This window comes from Symsagittifera roscoffensis, chromosome 5 (assembly GCF_963678635.1).
Source record: "Symsagittifera roscoffensis chromosome 5, txSymRosc1.1, whole genome shotgun sequence".
Taxonomy (NCBI): domain Eukaryota; kingdom Metazoa; phylum Xenacoelomorpha; order Acoela; family Convolutidae; genus Symsagittifera; species Symsagittifera roscoffensis.
In genome coordinates this window covers 16,832,887-16,849,280 of record NC_087066.1, presented here as the reverse complement: position 1 = coordinate 16,849,280, position 16,394 = coordinate 16,832,887, and the positions used below count along the sequence as shown (strand labels likewise).

The window sequence follows — 16,394 nt, the reverse complement described above, 5'->3', positions numbered from 1 at the left end:
GGTTTAACTGTTGAGTCAATGAACAAATACTGTATTTGTAATACTTTTCTTCTTATCAGAAACTTAGAACAAAAAAGATGTGTCAAATTTTGCAGTGTGCCTAAACAATATTTCAGAGGTTTTTTGGAAAAATAAATGACTCATAAAAAATTGTTATCAAAATCAAATATATTATTTTTCACAAGTTCCCAGATAAAATATCCAGATTGTTTATGGCAACTGAAGTTTGTTGTTTTCAAACGAGGATGAGTGTTTGATTAGCAATAAGCTTCTCTTTTTTTTGCAAATGTAGTTGAAATTAAAACAGCATGTATCGGAAGCCATTTTTTTTTGATGATTTCACTTGCTGTTTCAACTTTTTTTCTCCGGACAAAAATTCGACTTTTTAGCCAGCAATGTTTGACAAAATTTTTAAATTTCATTTGAAAGAAATTGCTGACTTGATCTCAAAACTAAGAAGATATTTCACTTGTGATCAATTTTTGTAAAAATATGAGGGTTTAAAGATTGCCAGTTTGGTCAATTTGAGACAATTAACACGCGATATTAACGCGTAAGCGGAGACTTTATATCGGCCTTAGAACTCGTTCCAAATTGGGTTGAGGCATAATTATTGCCTAATTTGTAAATTATAACACCTTGTACTTTACATAACGTGTGGGGAAGGATTTAAAACAAAACTTCCAAAAAATCTTGGAATTTTTTCATTTTTTTCAAAGTTATTGAATTAAATTAAAATTTATTAAATTCAAATGCAATCGGAACAGTCGAGGTTTTGCCTGGCTACGAGCAGTTTTGTTGTATGGAAAACTTGTTCATATCGAAGTTTTGTCACCACAAAAAGTAAGTCTGAAGGCAGTTTAGCAATTCAAATTAATCATGCTGGGCTGAACAACAATTTTTTTTTTTCTATTGCAAAATAGGTCATCATAAGGGAAATGTTAATTGGAAACAACTATTGCCATACAGATTCTTTTTTGAATGACTCGTTTTTTTTTGCTTATTTCGTACTTGCAGTTTGGTTTTTCGAAGTGTGAATGTGTGGATTAATTATTCATAAATTTTTCTTTATTACAAAATTCAGCCTGCAGTAAAAAATCAATTATCTCAAATAATTTTCAATTCCACTGTCAAAATAGTCTAATTGCTTGAATTTTTATAGTTAACAAAAGTAATATGCCAATTAACTTTACTGGCATAAGAAGTTAACAGAAACCACCATTTGGTTTTTTTGTCCCGACCATTTTGAAGAAAATGACGGAAAACATGTAATCGGATTGATATTTTTCTCGACTTATAATTGCCGACACGATCAGTTTTGTTATTTTTCCGACTTTCGAAGAAAACGGAATTCGACGTTTCAAACTAAGTCTGTGAGTACGAAACAGATAAAGTCTTTTCAATTGCAACAGTAGAAAACTGTCTTCTCCCTCTTTTATAACACACTTAGCTGTTACTTATCCATTAAGTTTATTCAAGTTTTGGAATATTTGTTCACAATAAAAACAGTCGATAACGAACGTTTTTTTGACTTCTGGCAAAGTAGACAAGTGAATTTCCAGATTTTTAAATTATGTGAAGCATAATTTAAAAATTGTTTGCAATCAAATGATATGTTTTATCCGGTTTATTCGTTGAAAATTTTTTTGTAACAATTATGTATTCAGAAAATAACAGTACATATAAAAATGGCGACTCAAAATAAAGCCATGATTGAAAAAAATGCAGCTTTTTGCTTTCCTGTCATAATTATTCAAGCTCTGCAAGCGCACATCCACAACAAAACTTCCATTCAATTTTTAGTCCTCCATTTTTTTTATATGGTGACAAAAAAGTTAGTCAGACACTTTGTTTTGAGTTTTTTAAGTACCTTTTTTTCTCCACGGCCATCGAGTCAAATGACTTACACCGCTCTCGCCGCTCAAAAACAGTTTTCTACCCTGCATCTATTCTGCATTTGATGTTATAGGGGTTTATTGCCGTTGATAAAAAGTAATTTAGATTCAATTTCTACCTCATTATCTACCTATGAGTGGGTTGAGATCATTAAAAAGAACACATAAAAAGAATGATAATATATTCCTCTTGAAGCAATTGCCATGAATTTAGCAGGACATTTTCTTTCTTTCTTTCAGTTTTTTGTAGCCAAACTTATGTAGAGCTCAACCTCAACTTCAAAAATCCGTACAATGAAAAAGTTTATGAGTTGTGATGAATGAGTCAAATCATGTTCATCTGTTAAGAAACAAACTTTCTCAAACCTGAGCAAATGGGTCAACTGAGTTAACACAAGCCTTATCAGGCTGCAAAAATGCATAATTCTGTGTTTGCACGTCACTGGAATCCAGACACAAGTCTTTAAACATGGTCCAAAAAAATAAATGGATTCCGTTCACAAATACCTGTAATGTAAATTTTGTCGGCACATTAGTTTTGTCGCGAATATCGCAAAAAGCGAATATAGCTGGTTGGTCTCGATTGCGCTAGTGTAAGCAGATTCCGCAAACTGTAGCAGGTTTCATCATGTAAAAGCGGATTCCGCAAAAAAATGTTTGTAATATAAGGATTATATATTTGTTTTTGGATTCCAAAATACGTTCCGGAATCCGCAAATACTATTTCAAAGATTATTTAGATTCAATTTCTACCTCATTATCTACCTATGAATGGGTTGAGATGAACAAAAAACTTATAAAAAGAATAATAATGTATTCCTCGGCAGAACTATGAGTTGTGGGTGAGGAATGAGTCAAAAAACAAATCATCTGTCGTCAAATAACGAATTTCTCGGAATAAAAAATCTTATCAAATTAAGTAGTAGGTCAAAACAGTGACCAGTGATTTTAACAATAGTTCGCAGATTTGCTTTCCAACTTTTCACAAGTCTTCTCAAAACAAATAAATGCTCCCAGTGGGAATGAAACCCGTACCTATGGGCATTGAGTCAAATTTTTTAACCACAAAACTTACAAGGCTGCAAAAATGCAATAAGCAGTATGCAAATTTACCTAATTAACTCAAAATTCTGTATTTGCAGATGATTGGAATCCAGAGACAAATCTTTAAACGTTCCTTGATGTATGTTCTTTCCAATAACCAATTTTTCATGGATTCCCTGCACAACTACTTGTAATGAAAATGTTATCGGCATATCAGTTTTGTTGCGGATTCAGTAATCAAATGAATATAGCAAGTGCAAGCAGATTCCGCAAAATGTAGTTTATAATCTATTGAATCTATATTTGTTATTGGATTCCACAAGTTGTTTAAGATTCCGTAAATTTTGCTGCGGATTCCGAAATTTTGCCTGTTTTTGGAGCAAGTTTGAGTAACCCAGTGTTTTAAATATTGGTTATGGAAGCCAGAAGATTTTAGACAACTAGCAATGTCGCGGATTCTGCGAGAATTCAGTTTTCGGCCTGTTGCGGAATCCGCTTACAGTTTACAAAGTACCCAGATTGGCCTCGTAATTTTGCTTAGTTGAATTTCTTATTTGATAAACGTAAAATATTAGACTTGGTAATCTAAAGTTTCAAAAAATGCCTTTAAAAAGTTCCTCAAGTTGTTCAAGTGGCAAAACAATGTTACAGAGTTCCACTTTAGGGACAAATTAACCCAAGGCAACGTTGTATAGACGAGTCACACATATGATTCTAGGGAACAGAAAAAGCCATCAAAGCTGAAGTTAGGAAAATGGACCATTGGTAGATAGAAATTGTCACAATTAATGCATGGCAATGTCAGAGTTTTCTAAAAGCCGGGAGGCGTTGGTGAAAAGATTTCATTAATCGGAAAGCGAAAAAAGTGAAAAGAAAAAATTGCCTTTTTTTCACACATTCCGAAAATTGTCAGGGCCATTTTTGAGCGGAATTGTTTAACTGATGAGCCAAAAAATTACTTTTTTGGAAAACTGGAAGTTTTCCGCTCGTTTTTTATGTTCTTGTCTTTCATGGAGAATTTTCCGCCTGAAAACCAATACTACTACTTAAATTGCCATGAAACTGTTTCTGAGTTCGCTTACAATTTTTTTTTGAATTTTCCTGAAAGTACCTGAAAGTAGAAATCGGGCTTCCATATAACATCTGCGAAATTACCTGAAAGTAGAAATCGGGCTTCCATATAACATCTGCGAAATCTCGTCCCATAGTTATGCGATTGTCGCACATATCCTCGGAACATTCGCTGTGGTTGGAGCCGTGGATATTTTCGTGAATCATAAGCCATGTGCTCTCCAGTCTACTGTCTTTCCAGGAAGCCTACAAAAACAAAACAGATTGAAAGTATGTGTAAACGCTGTCGCCATCTAAACGCAAAAATAACCATTAATGATTGTTTTATTATTCCAAGTTTCGTAACGAAAGAAACGAATTATTTGCGCTCGGGTGGGTTTTTTTCGTCAGACAAATTTCGACTTTTTAACTAGCCATTTTTGACGGAATTTTTAAATATCATTCAAAAAATATTGTTGTCCTGAAGTCAAACTTGAAAAGATATTTCAATTGTGATTGTTTTTTCATAATCTTATGGGGGTTTAAAACTTGCCATTTTGGCCAATTTGGGACAATTAACTCGATATATTTCGCGCGATTAACGCGTAAGCGGAGATTTAATCCCTCTTAGAAATCATTCCAAACTGATTGAAGGCAGCTTATTTATCATAATTGATTTGTTACAAGGAGCGAAATCTATCACATTACATGGCGTGCGGGCGTATTTTACATGGCGTGCGGGCAAAAAGTCTCAAACTTGAAAACATATTTTCTTCATTTTTTTTTTCACTTTTTTCATGTTATAACTGCTCCATAGACCCTAAGAGCAGTCGGAACATTCGCCCTGATACGAGCAGTCTTGTTGTTTCGACTTTCGTAACAAAAGTAACGAAATAGCTGTGCTCGCGGTGCGTTTTTTTTTCAGACATATTTCGACTTTCAAACTGGCCAAAATTGACGGAAATTTTTATATTATTCAAAAGTTATTGTTGTCCTGATCCTAAATTTAAAAAGATATTTCACCTGTGATAATTTTTCGTAACGTTGAAGTTTTGGCCGATTTGGGACCATTAACGCGCGATATATTGCTTGCTATTAACGCGCAAGCGGAGATTTCATCCGTCTTAGAAATTGTTCCAAATTGGTTGAAGGAAGCTTATTTGCATTAATTGATTTGATCTAGGAGCAAAATATATCACTTTGAGCTTTATATGGCGTGTGGGGGATGATCTCAAATTTTATTTTTTTTTTCGTTTTTATTAAATTTTTTTTTCCTGGATACTACTGTTCCAGAGACTTTAAAAGGCAGTCGGAACTTTCAGGGTTTTGTCCTGATACGAGCATTTTTTTATATTTGAAATCAGCAAAAACAGCTTCAACAGTTTGTAATTTAGTTGAGTACGTTCCTGGCAATCGAAAAGTAAAGAAATTAGCAATCAGGGGCAGTAAAAAAATTATTGCTAACTTTAACTGATTATAAAGGAGACCGATAGATGATTGCGTCTAAAAATTAAACAGTTGAAAATCGAGTCTAACCCTTGCCCAACAATGGCTTCTTAACTGGATAGAAAACTTTTGAAGCAAATATATAGTAGTATAGATATACGACACTGGAATCGGGGGGGGGGGGGGTGATCCCTACAGGGATCATTGGGTATAGATTATACCTAATGATCCCTATGTAAATATTTATACCTAATGATCCCTATGTAAAATATTTATACCTAATGATCCCTATGTATAATTTTCATAGCAAATGATCCCTATGTAAAATATTTATACCTAATGATCCCTATGTAAAATATTTATACCTAATGATCCCTATGTAAAATATTTATACCTAATGATCCCAATGTATAATTTTTATACTTAATGATCCCTATGTAAAACTTCGGTAAATTATTGAGTATTCCCACTGAACGTTGTGGAAACGGGAATGGAATTAAGTTTTGGTCGGTTTATATTTTCCCTTCTAAAGTTTGGGGGTATTGGCTTGTTTACATGTAAAAGGACGTTATATACCTATTATATGTAATAGGAAAGCACCAGATTTTGGCAGCGTAGCTTAACTGTTGGCTGCGGTGAACGATTTCCTTCAAAAATGCATGTTTTATTGCTGAATCTCAAAGAAAGGAAAATTCTTCAATTGCGGCGGCCGCCACCTCTATTTAGGTAAAAGCTAATGATCAATTTGACCGAAATAAGAATGAAAAGTTTTTTTAAGCCAAATGAAAGTAAAAAACAAAGAAAAATTTTGCAACACTGAAAACTCTAAAATAATGAAATTGGCTTGAAAATTTCGACATTTCCATTTTCCGTGTCTACAGAAGACTGAAAAATAAACGTCTGAAATCTATGACAAAAGCTTTGATTTTATAGAAAGGTTGAAAGAGCTAATAAGTTGTAGTGGGTTAAGATCTTGAAAAGAACACTGATGAAAGCCAAAAGTGCCCAGAAATATTATCAAAACTTGTACCTAACTTGTTACTATAAAATTGAAGTGGAACAAAATTTCTTGGGGTCCGAGTAGAGGAAAACGCATGGCGCTCGACTCTCAGCCGAAAGGGGGCGTTTCGAAACCCGTCCGGAAATTGTACAGAAAGGAGGCAACAGTAGCTGGTATGGTGATATCCCCCCATAGATCGATTTTGTATTTTTTCTATAGTAATCTAACTTCTCGGATTACTGCTATTCAGTTAAAAATTGGGTAAAAATGTCAATTACTAAAAAATGTAATGTTTAAAATGAAATTGAAAAGTGTACAAAACAGCCATATAAAATAGTTAGTTAATGAGAAAGCATGTGAGTTAGAAAACGTTTCAAAACATGATCATTTATGTAAGCAAAATCAGAAGCATCACCATTAAAGTTTTTATCATAAATCAAATGTGCAATATAAATGCAAAAAGAACCGCACATGGTAGAGTTTGAGTCTTGCATGGGATAATTTGTCATTACTTCAGTCACTTGATGAAAATTCTCGTTCAATCGTTTATACAGATTGGTGTACTGCCAGAGAGGAAGACCGAGAGGATCAGCGAAGTATAAAACATTTCTTCTGTTGCATATCACAATCCAATGTGTCCCCGGAGAATCTGATTTTGAAGTGTTCACAATCATAAAGATATTGTTTTGGATGTGAGGTGGAAAATTGTCCGCTGCAAATACTCCAAGAAACTTATATTTCAGATGTTTACAGTTCTGAATGAGATCCTGCAACTGAATTTTATCCATTTTTAGACGGTCGAAATTGGAAGGACGTTCTTTGTAACTTTGCGGTCGGAGGTAATAAATACATTGGATGAGCGTATACCCCAAACAAAAATTTCAAGGTTTGCTGTCAACGCGTTTGAGAATTGAAGATCGAGTGAAACTGAGCAGTTAGTAAGTTCTGGATGCAAGAAGTCATGAGCTGCCTGCTGTGTGCTAGTGAGATCAAAACACATAATAAAGTGCTGTTGGTAGTTATCCAGAGTGATTCCCAGCCCGCAGTGCAACAAACCTAGCGCTGATAGTGTGTTGAAGAAGAGACGTTTATGATCTTGTGTACTGATTGGTGTACTTGCTATTGGTAAACCGTTCCGTCTCAAGGTAACTTGCTCCAATCCAAACTTTTGATAATGAAAAGGATTCGTTCGGTTTGTTCCTAGAAATGCATTATTTGTGTTCAATGCTATTATAATTTGTCTCACCGGTTCACGAGCAAAAATGTCTTCCTGTTGCCAGCTGCGCTGACCAGCTGTTGCAAGAAATGTTTTTGTAATTTCTTCTTGATATGGGTAGTTCGCAGGAGTTTTGAGCAAAGTTGATTCAATGGCAGAGAGCACATGGTCGGTCACAGTCATTTTTCTAACATATAGGTTCGCTTCGAGTATTTGCAGCTTGTAATGCTTGGCAGCATCTTCCGATATAATGAGAAAGTCTTCATGAGAACGTCTGTAAGAAAGTCTGAGGGTAACACCGCTCAACAAATGTTTGTCACATGTGAAAAAATCAACTCCAGCGGGTCCATAGAACCAAATTTCCCTCGATTCACGGACCAGTTCTCGTTGAGATGTGAAATCAGCTGCATCTATTGCAGCGGGATTGTTTTCAAAACGATATCCCTGACACTTAAGCCATGAATCCTTGGCTCCTTTGCTGTTAGAAAATTCTGTTCCAATAAAGCTTTTATGCGCAAAATTACTATTGGCATTTGAAATTTTGAGTCCATTAGCAGAGAGGGTACAGTCAGAGAAAAGGGAATACAGGGAGTTGTTTACGAGGAACGGTGAATCAGACACAGTAGGATCAGTGTTGTCGTATCGCAGATCAGCTCCATTTGATTGCGTTGCTTTGCATCGTATTTCCAAATAAATTTTTTGCAGGTCAACAAAATTATTACGGTCACCGGTGATTTCAAATTCAAGCATTGGTCCATTGGGTGAATAGACAGGTCCAATTTTTTGATCAAAAGCGTTTTCAAAAGTAATCAAAAGAGGTTGTTTTTCAAACAAATCCAGAGAGCTATGGGTAGCTTCATTGGGTAACAAATTAGCGATCATTTTTGATGTTCGAGAAAAAATCTGCTCGACTTCTCACTGGTCTGGTTTTTCTTCGAATGGTTGTTTTTCTTTTTCGAGCCCCTACTGACCTTCTTCTTCGTAATCCATTCATTGGTGTCTTTCGACGACGTCGTCTACCACCACCGAGTTGTTTTCTTGCAGTTTTTGTGACAGTGTTTTTCAATGCTTGTTTAGGAGACTTCTTTTTCATAGCGACATCAATTAGTTCTGGCGCTGCACTCATCAAAAGTTCTCTGCCCAGTTTTTTCGCAGCCGGTAGAATAACCCGTCGTGCAAACGGTATAGCAACACGACCAATACCAGCAGCCAAAGCGCCAAATCCACTGCCGCGTTGTCGGTAGTGTCCAGAGAAATGAGGAAGTGAAGCTTGCTTTGCATAATATTGTTCCATTGGTTTTCAATCAAAGCGCTTGAATTTTAGAGTCAACACAACTTTACCAGTTCCTGCAAAGGGCACTAGTCTTCCAGTTTCTGTGCGCAACTGTACCGATATTGATTGTACAGATGAAGTGAATAATTTTTTGTAGTCTAAATTAGTGAAGTTTTTTCGATGATTAGGTTCAATGCTGCAGGCACTACCGTTTTTGATGCGTCTATTTGAATCAATGACGCGTAACAATGGAGCCTTTGCATCACCAACAGTTTGGTATTGAATAATGTCAATATAGACAAAAATTAGACTTGTCCCACTTGATAAGTCATATGGGAAATGAGATTCGTACAGTTCGTTTCCCTCATAAGATGCATCGAAGGAGGGTATCATTTTGTAACCAATGTGATATTCACCGTTCTCATCAAGCTTTGCATTGTAGCCTAACAGACTGGGTATTTGGGGACTTGGGAATGAGATTCCTTCATTTGCGTTCATCCAAATGCTCATGCTATTCGTGATTTCTTGAGGACTCGCATCAAAATGAATTTTGTCTTTGAGTTTTGTTTTTATCTCATTAATCAATTGTTCTATAAAAGTGTACTCTCCTGATTTGATAAAAACTTTTTCGCCATAGTAGGGTCTGGAAATTGTATTCCGATTGCCAGCGTTGGATTTACTGGCTACTACTTCGGATGCTCTGAAGTACGTAAATTCCTCATCAGTAACATTGTTTAATTTTGTGGGGAAAATTATTTCTGAGAGAGCAACTCTCCAATCTCCGTCTAAAGCTATTTCTTCTTTACAAAAAATTCTAAAACTGGCCAAAGTGTTGTCTGGGAAAAAATCCATTGATGCTGTTGAAATCAAATGTACAGTAAACTCATCACTGCCCATTTTCGTTATAATCAGCTTTGTTTCCAATTAAACTAAGTTCTTTTTCATAAAATTTTCCGCTGATTTCTTCCTTTTCCGCATCAATGAGACTGTATGTTGGAGGGTTTACAGTAGGAATGGCAACTATTTCAAAAACTTCGTCTGTAAAAATCTGCTTGTAACCTTTTCTAAAAGGCAAGTCAGTCTTCGCTATTCGCACATAGTCACCAACATAAAATTTTGGTTTCTGTACCAACTTCGATGAACTGTTTGCAATTAATGAAACTAAAGCAGGTACATGTTTTCTTGTGACCTTGTTTGGAGCCAATTTTGTTACTCTATTAACGCGTGAGTTAATCGTTTGAACAAAACTTTGTAATTTTTCAATATAACTGTAAGTCCATTCAAACTCCAAGTATTTGTAGATAATACTTTTCAGCGATCGAATGTTTCTTTCGGCAAACGCTGATTTTTTTTCACTGTGAGTATTGTATTTGATGATTTCTCGTTTAGTACATAACTTTTCGAACTCTCCTTTAAACTCGGTGCCTTTGTCAACCCAAACTTTTTTTGGTTGTTTTGTTTTGATCATTTTTTTGAAAGCTTCGGTTGTTTCTTTAGCATATTTGGTCTTCAGGGGTTCCACTCGTAAGTAGCGAGAGAGACAATCGACAGCAACTAATAAATATCGTACCCCTCGGTTATATTTAGCCAATTTATCAACATAAGCCAAGTCAAGAGACCAAATTTCGTTGATATCGTTAACAATCACTTTTAGCCGAGGATATGTTTTACGAAACAATCCATACTTTGTATGTGATGATTGAGATCTCAGAAAATTTTAACTTTTTTTGGTGAGAGTTGACTAGCAGTTGTTAAATTTTTAACGCTACCAAATGCAGCTGGACCTTTCGTGTAGAGTAATTTGAGTTTCTTTTCTTCACTGATAGTAGGATTTCCATTCTTTTGTTGACGTCGTCGCAAACGATTCTTTACTGCTTTCATAGTTTTTATCATCGTCGTCATCGTCGTCGTTGGTGTTGGGGAAAAATTCTTTTTTCTGGGTTTTTCTTTTGTCGGATTGCTTGGTTTTGGGTTTGAAAGTTGTCGATCGAGTCTTCGAAGAGGAGGGTTTCGATCTCTTCGAGTCCTCAGTTGTCGGCTTGTCGGAGACGAAGGAGGAAGAAGTTGAGGGCTTAGCTGCTTCGCTCTTAAGCGAGCGGAGAATCTGTTTGGCATAAGTGTTAGACACTAAGCTAGGATCAAGAATCAGTTCTTTAAAAATTTGAGGATAAAAAACACCCTCAAGTTTTTTTGTGTTTTGCTGTGTATCGTACAAAAAGGATTCAATTTTAACGAGTGTTGGTTTTCCTTGAATTAGAACATATCCGTCAACGTCTAATGTCAAGGATTCAACTTTGAACAACTGCTTCAGCACTATGTTTGCCCTTTCCAATTTATTAGCTTCCAATAGCTCTTGAATGGATTCCATAACCTTTCGAAACACTTCAGCGGTTTTTCCATAACTTTTTTCATCCTTTTTTTCTAATCTCTTTGAACTTGTCTGCTGCTGAGAATTGTATGATTCAATATTTTCTTCTGTTTCATCATCACCATCACCACTTAAATTAGTAAGTGCAGATAAATTTCTTTTTCGAAGATTTGGTACTACATTACTAGGGGATAAAGGAATAGGAGATGTTGGGTTTAATGGTGGTGGAGAGTCACGGCTGATATTTCGTTCTCGAAATCGTTGTATGTAATTGAGTTGAGATGATTTGTCGTTAATTAATGGATTATGAAGGATTTGAGATTGTGGTGCAGTTTTTTCATCTGGAGCATATGTTTTTCGAGGAATGAGGATGAATTCTTCAGCATACATGCTTAAGGTTCTAGTTTTTCAGGTAAATGTAACACGATTCTCCGATTGATTTAACCAGTGAAATATTGTTTGCCAAAACTTTTCGTTTTTCTCGGATACTAAACTTAGGGTCAACAATTTTTCCAAATGGTATTTTCTTACTCTCGATGAAACTCTTGTTAGCTGGAACATGTCCCAGAAAAACATTTACAAAACAATCGCAAAGAAATCTAATAAAGTTTGAATCAGCTCCTGTCAAAATTGATCTACAATGGCGACTATTGAGCATTTGCTTCAATATACATAATTCTTTCTCTTTCATTTTCAAGAGATGTGATAACTGCTTTTGAGGATGGCAAATAGAAAATGGTTGGTGATGGTGGAACTATGTTTGACGAATAACGAAGACATTCTGAAGTTTTGGGATCCAAGTCTATCAACAGATGACCGAAATCTTCTTTCGTTGCTAACTGATACGCATGACGGAGGAATTTTGCATTATTCAACTGTCTGCCTAAATAATCAATTTGTTGAATGTCTCGTGGTGATTTGAACAAAATTAAGTGAGTTGTATTCAAATCCATTGTACGTGATTGCTTACTTTGCTGAAATAAATTGTGCTTGACATAAATAACATGAACATTTTTATGTCGACCTGCTGTAGCTAATTTAACAAAATCTTTTTCATTAAAAATTTCTTCACAGGTATCATCAAAGACAATCATACAATCCCGTAAGTTATTAACAATTTCAAAGCTGGACAATTTTATAAATTCAATATCAAATTTGTTGTGAGAAACAAAGGAACGGTATTTGGGTTGATCGTGAAGATAAAAATAAAATATCTTGTTATACGATGGATAGAATGTACCTTTGAGAAGCATTTGAAAAATTAAATCAGTTTTGCCAGATCCCGAGGGACCTGAAACGGACATAAACAGACGATCTTTTGTTGAAATGATCTTATTCATTATTATAACTTGGGATTGGGTAACATGTAACCAACTGTACTGGATAGTATTGAAAGCCAAATGGCAGTCTCATCACAACTAAGGTTGTAAAAAGACAGTTTTGAAATCGATAAAGAGAGCAAAATGAAAATGAAACAGACTTGTGTGAAAAAGACAACTTCTGCAGACGGAAGAGAAACAGAATTACAAAATTTCCAAGATCTGTTTTCGTGAGATAAAGACTGTTTGGCACCACCAATGTCTACAAAGTCGCAATCATTGTTCTCGACAGTGGTGGTTTCTTCAATTTCCATGTTTACTGGAAGACTTTTTTTGCTTATTTGTATCAAGGTGGATAGTTACAACTGCATACCAATCGCCTTTTTTTCTCTCTGATCTATTGCCGTTTGGTTTGTATTTTATTATATATCTTGCTATGTTTTTGTCTGTCAGAAGTATCCGAACAATTTTTTCTACGTTTCCGGTACTGATTTCGTCTAATAACTCTTTTGGTAAATTCTCACCTGTTAAACTCACATTTTGTGTGTTTTCTTTTGGCAAAAATATTTTTTTGAAATTTTGAATTTCCAAACACGACATGTTAGCAACTAGTAATCACACAAGATCAAAAGAAAATGAAAACAAGCAATAAGTATATTTATTATGATTCACAAAACTTGGCATATATATGTGATTCGTCATTTCGGTTCAACAGGCAAATCAACTCCTCGTTCAATGAAGAAAAACTCATATTTTGTGAATTTGTCATGGTTACAATTAGATTTGAACTTTACAACAAAATGAGCAGCAACTCTGATAGTGGCTTGACCTAAATGTATTTCCTCAACGTTATCAGTTTTGACTAATTCTTTCAGTTCAGCTGGAAGCTGATGGTCATGCAAATGGATTTGTCTTTTCTCTCCAGCTGAGGTTGGAGCCCTTCCAGGTTGAGATTGAACAACGGAATTGACTGGCGAAGTTCCTGGAGTCTGGACATTGTACAGGTGAAAGTAGTCAAGAACTGTAAAAAATTTCCGTAAATTATCGATTTCGATATCGTTCAGTGTAATTTGTTCGAGTTTTTGCAGGAGAGGTTTTCCTCGACAATCTAATATGCCTGTCCGCGTAAGAGTAACTTTAATTCTTGGTGTTAAACTGTTTTCAGGACTCTGATTAGTCATTGAAGCGTAAACCACCAAATTTGGAGATAAGGTTGTTTGCATCATTGGACAGTTCATTTTGTAACCAATCGAAAAAAACTTTAGATTTTCTACGGGTACAATGCTTTAATAATTGATGCCAGGGAAGTAAATGAGAATGTCGTTTGCAAATATGTTTTTCTTGACCCAATAACTGTTCAATCTTTGGGCAGCCAATATCTTCCAAATTGGTCACGGGTAATTTCAAGTATTCAGCTAATAAAACAGATTTTTGTGTACCTTTAGCAAAAAAATGGGAATTTGGGTTCCTCAAACGAATGCTGTCAAAAATTTGATCCTAATATGAGTAAGGGTATTCACCTTCGTCCCAACGGAGCCCGTGTAGAAATTTAGATACCCAATTATAAGCTTTTTTCTCTTCTCTTGATAAATTGTTGAATTGAACTGGTGGCAGAAAATGAATTGTATCAATTGTATTAGCAGAGCAAACGGAAAGTGTCTTTATGATCAAAGGTTTCTTGCCACATTTAAATCCTTCAATATCTAAAATAATGAGATGGTTGAAAAACAGATTTTTAGTTTTCTTTCTTTGGGTTAACATGACTTTCACTCAACATTCCAACAAACGAAATAACTTTGGTTTGAATGTTTTAAGAAATAAGCAAAACGCAATACCTGTCACGTGACCCAGGTAACAGTTTTTTATTGGACAAGGCAAAACATATGTGTACCCAGGACCGATATGATTTTTTTCTTGCAAATATCCTGCTGCGTCATGCAAAATAGCATGTATTCTAAGAAATTTGAAATGTTTCAAGTGTTTGTCGAGCGACGAATTGTCTATTCCAATTAAACCACCATATGGTCTGTTTTTCAAAACAAAATCCAAATTAATATCAGCATCCAAATACAAACAAGTGGCTAAAAAATACTGAAATCTGACTGATTTGTCTGGATATTGTGATTTTAAGTCTATAAAAATTTCATGAATGAGTTTTAAATCGAAAGTTGAAATCATGTTTACTGAACTCAATATAATAAAAAAGGAATAATGAAAAGTATCAATTAAAAATTAACTTTCTCTTCAACAATAAATTTCACAAATAGCACATCAGTATCTACATCAAGTTTTCCATATCCACTTGTCAAAATATCCATTATTTTACAAAATGCGGCAGAATGGGGTCCATTAATTAAACTTTCAAATCTTTTCAAAGTTTCTGTATTCATCTCATCTGTTTGAACATGTCTGCTTTCTGTATGTTTCTTTGAAACTGAAGTCGAAACTCTTACGGATTTGTTTGACGTCGACGATGCAGCATGCGTAACTGTATTATCAATTCGTTTCTGTCCCCCAACGGCCGGAGAATTCTTGCAAACGTTTTGATTTGGTGAAGTTTGATTTGATCCAAATATGAGTAAGGGTATTCACCTTCGTCCCAACGGAGCCCGTGTAGAAATTTAGATACCCAATTATAAGCTTTTTTCTCTTCTTTTGATAAATTGTTGAATTGAACTGGTGGCAGAAAATGAATTGTATCAATTGTATTAGCAGAGCAAACGGAAAGTTCCTTTATGATCAAAGGTTTCTTGCCACATTTAAATCCTTCAATATCTAAAATAATGAGATGGTTGAAAAACAGATTTTTAGTTTTCTTTCTTTGGGTTAACATGACTTTCACTCAACATTCCAACAAACGAAATAACTTTGGTTTGAATGTTTTAAGAAATAAGCAAAACGCAATACCTGTCACGTGACCCAGGTAACAGTTTTTTATTGGACAAGGCAAAACATATGTGTACCCAGGACCGATATGATTTTTTTCTTGCAAATATCCTGCTGCGTCATGCAAAATAGCATGTATTCTAAGAAATTTGAAATGTTTCAAGTGTTTGTCGAGCGACGAATTGTCTATTCCAATTAAACCACCATATGGTCTGTTTTTCAAAACAAAATCCAAATTAATATCAGCATCCAAATACAAACAAGTGGCTAAAAAATACTGAAATCTGACTGATTTGTCTGGATATTGTGATTTTAAGTCTATAAAAATTTCATGAATGAGTTTTAAATCGAAAGTTGAAATCATGTTTACTGAACTCAATATAATAAAAAAGGAATAATGAAAAGTATCAATTAAAAATTAACTTTCTCTTCAACAATAAATTTCACAAATAGCACATCAGTATCTACATCAAGTTTTCCATATCCACTTGTCAAAATATCCATTATTTTACAAAATGCGGCAGAATGGGGTCCATTAATTAAACTTTCAAATCTTTTCAAAGTTTCTGTATTCATCTCATCTGTTTGAACATGTCTGCTTTCTGTATGTTTCTTTGAAACTGAAGTCGAAACTCTTACGGATTTGTTTGACGTCGACGATGCAGCATGCGTAACTGTATTATCAATTCGTTTCTGTCACCCAACGGCCAGAGAATTCTTGCAAACGTTTTGATTTGGTGAAGTTTGTTTGTTAGATGATGTTGCAGAAAACAATAAATTGGGTAAACGTTTTTTGATTGCAGTGAAATCTAACAGATCGGGATTGGCTGCAACAGGTTGTGCTGAATAAGTGAGAGCTAGTTTAAGCTTGTCAAATAACTCACCGTTTCCTTTGAC

General features: G+C 34.9%; 1 protein-coding gene across 1 annotated transcript in view; it reads right to left on the bottom strand.

The window, feature by feature from the left end:
• The window catches only part of LOC134845828 (glycine receptor subunit alpha-2-like), a gene marked incomplete in the record, with an annotated part of 45,160 nt that overhangs the window by 7,542 nt on the left and 21,224 nt on the right, over positions 1–16,394 (bottom strand). The window contains 1 exon segment of the mRNA XM_063862915.1: positions 4,095–4,256. Within this exon segment, the coding sequence (XP_063718985.1) occupies positions 4,095–4,256 (162 nt within the window).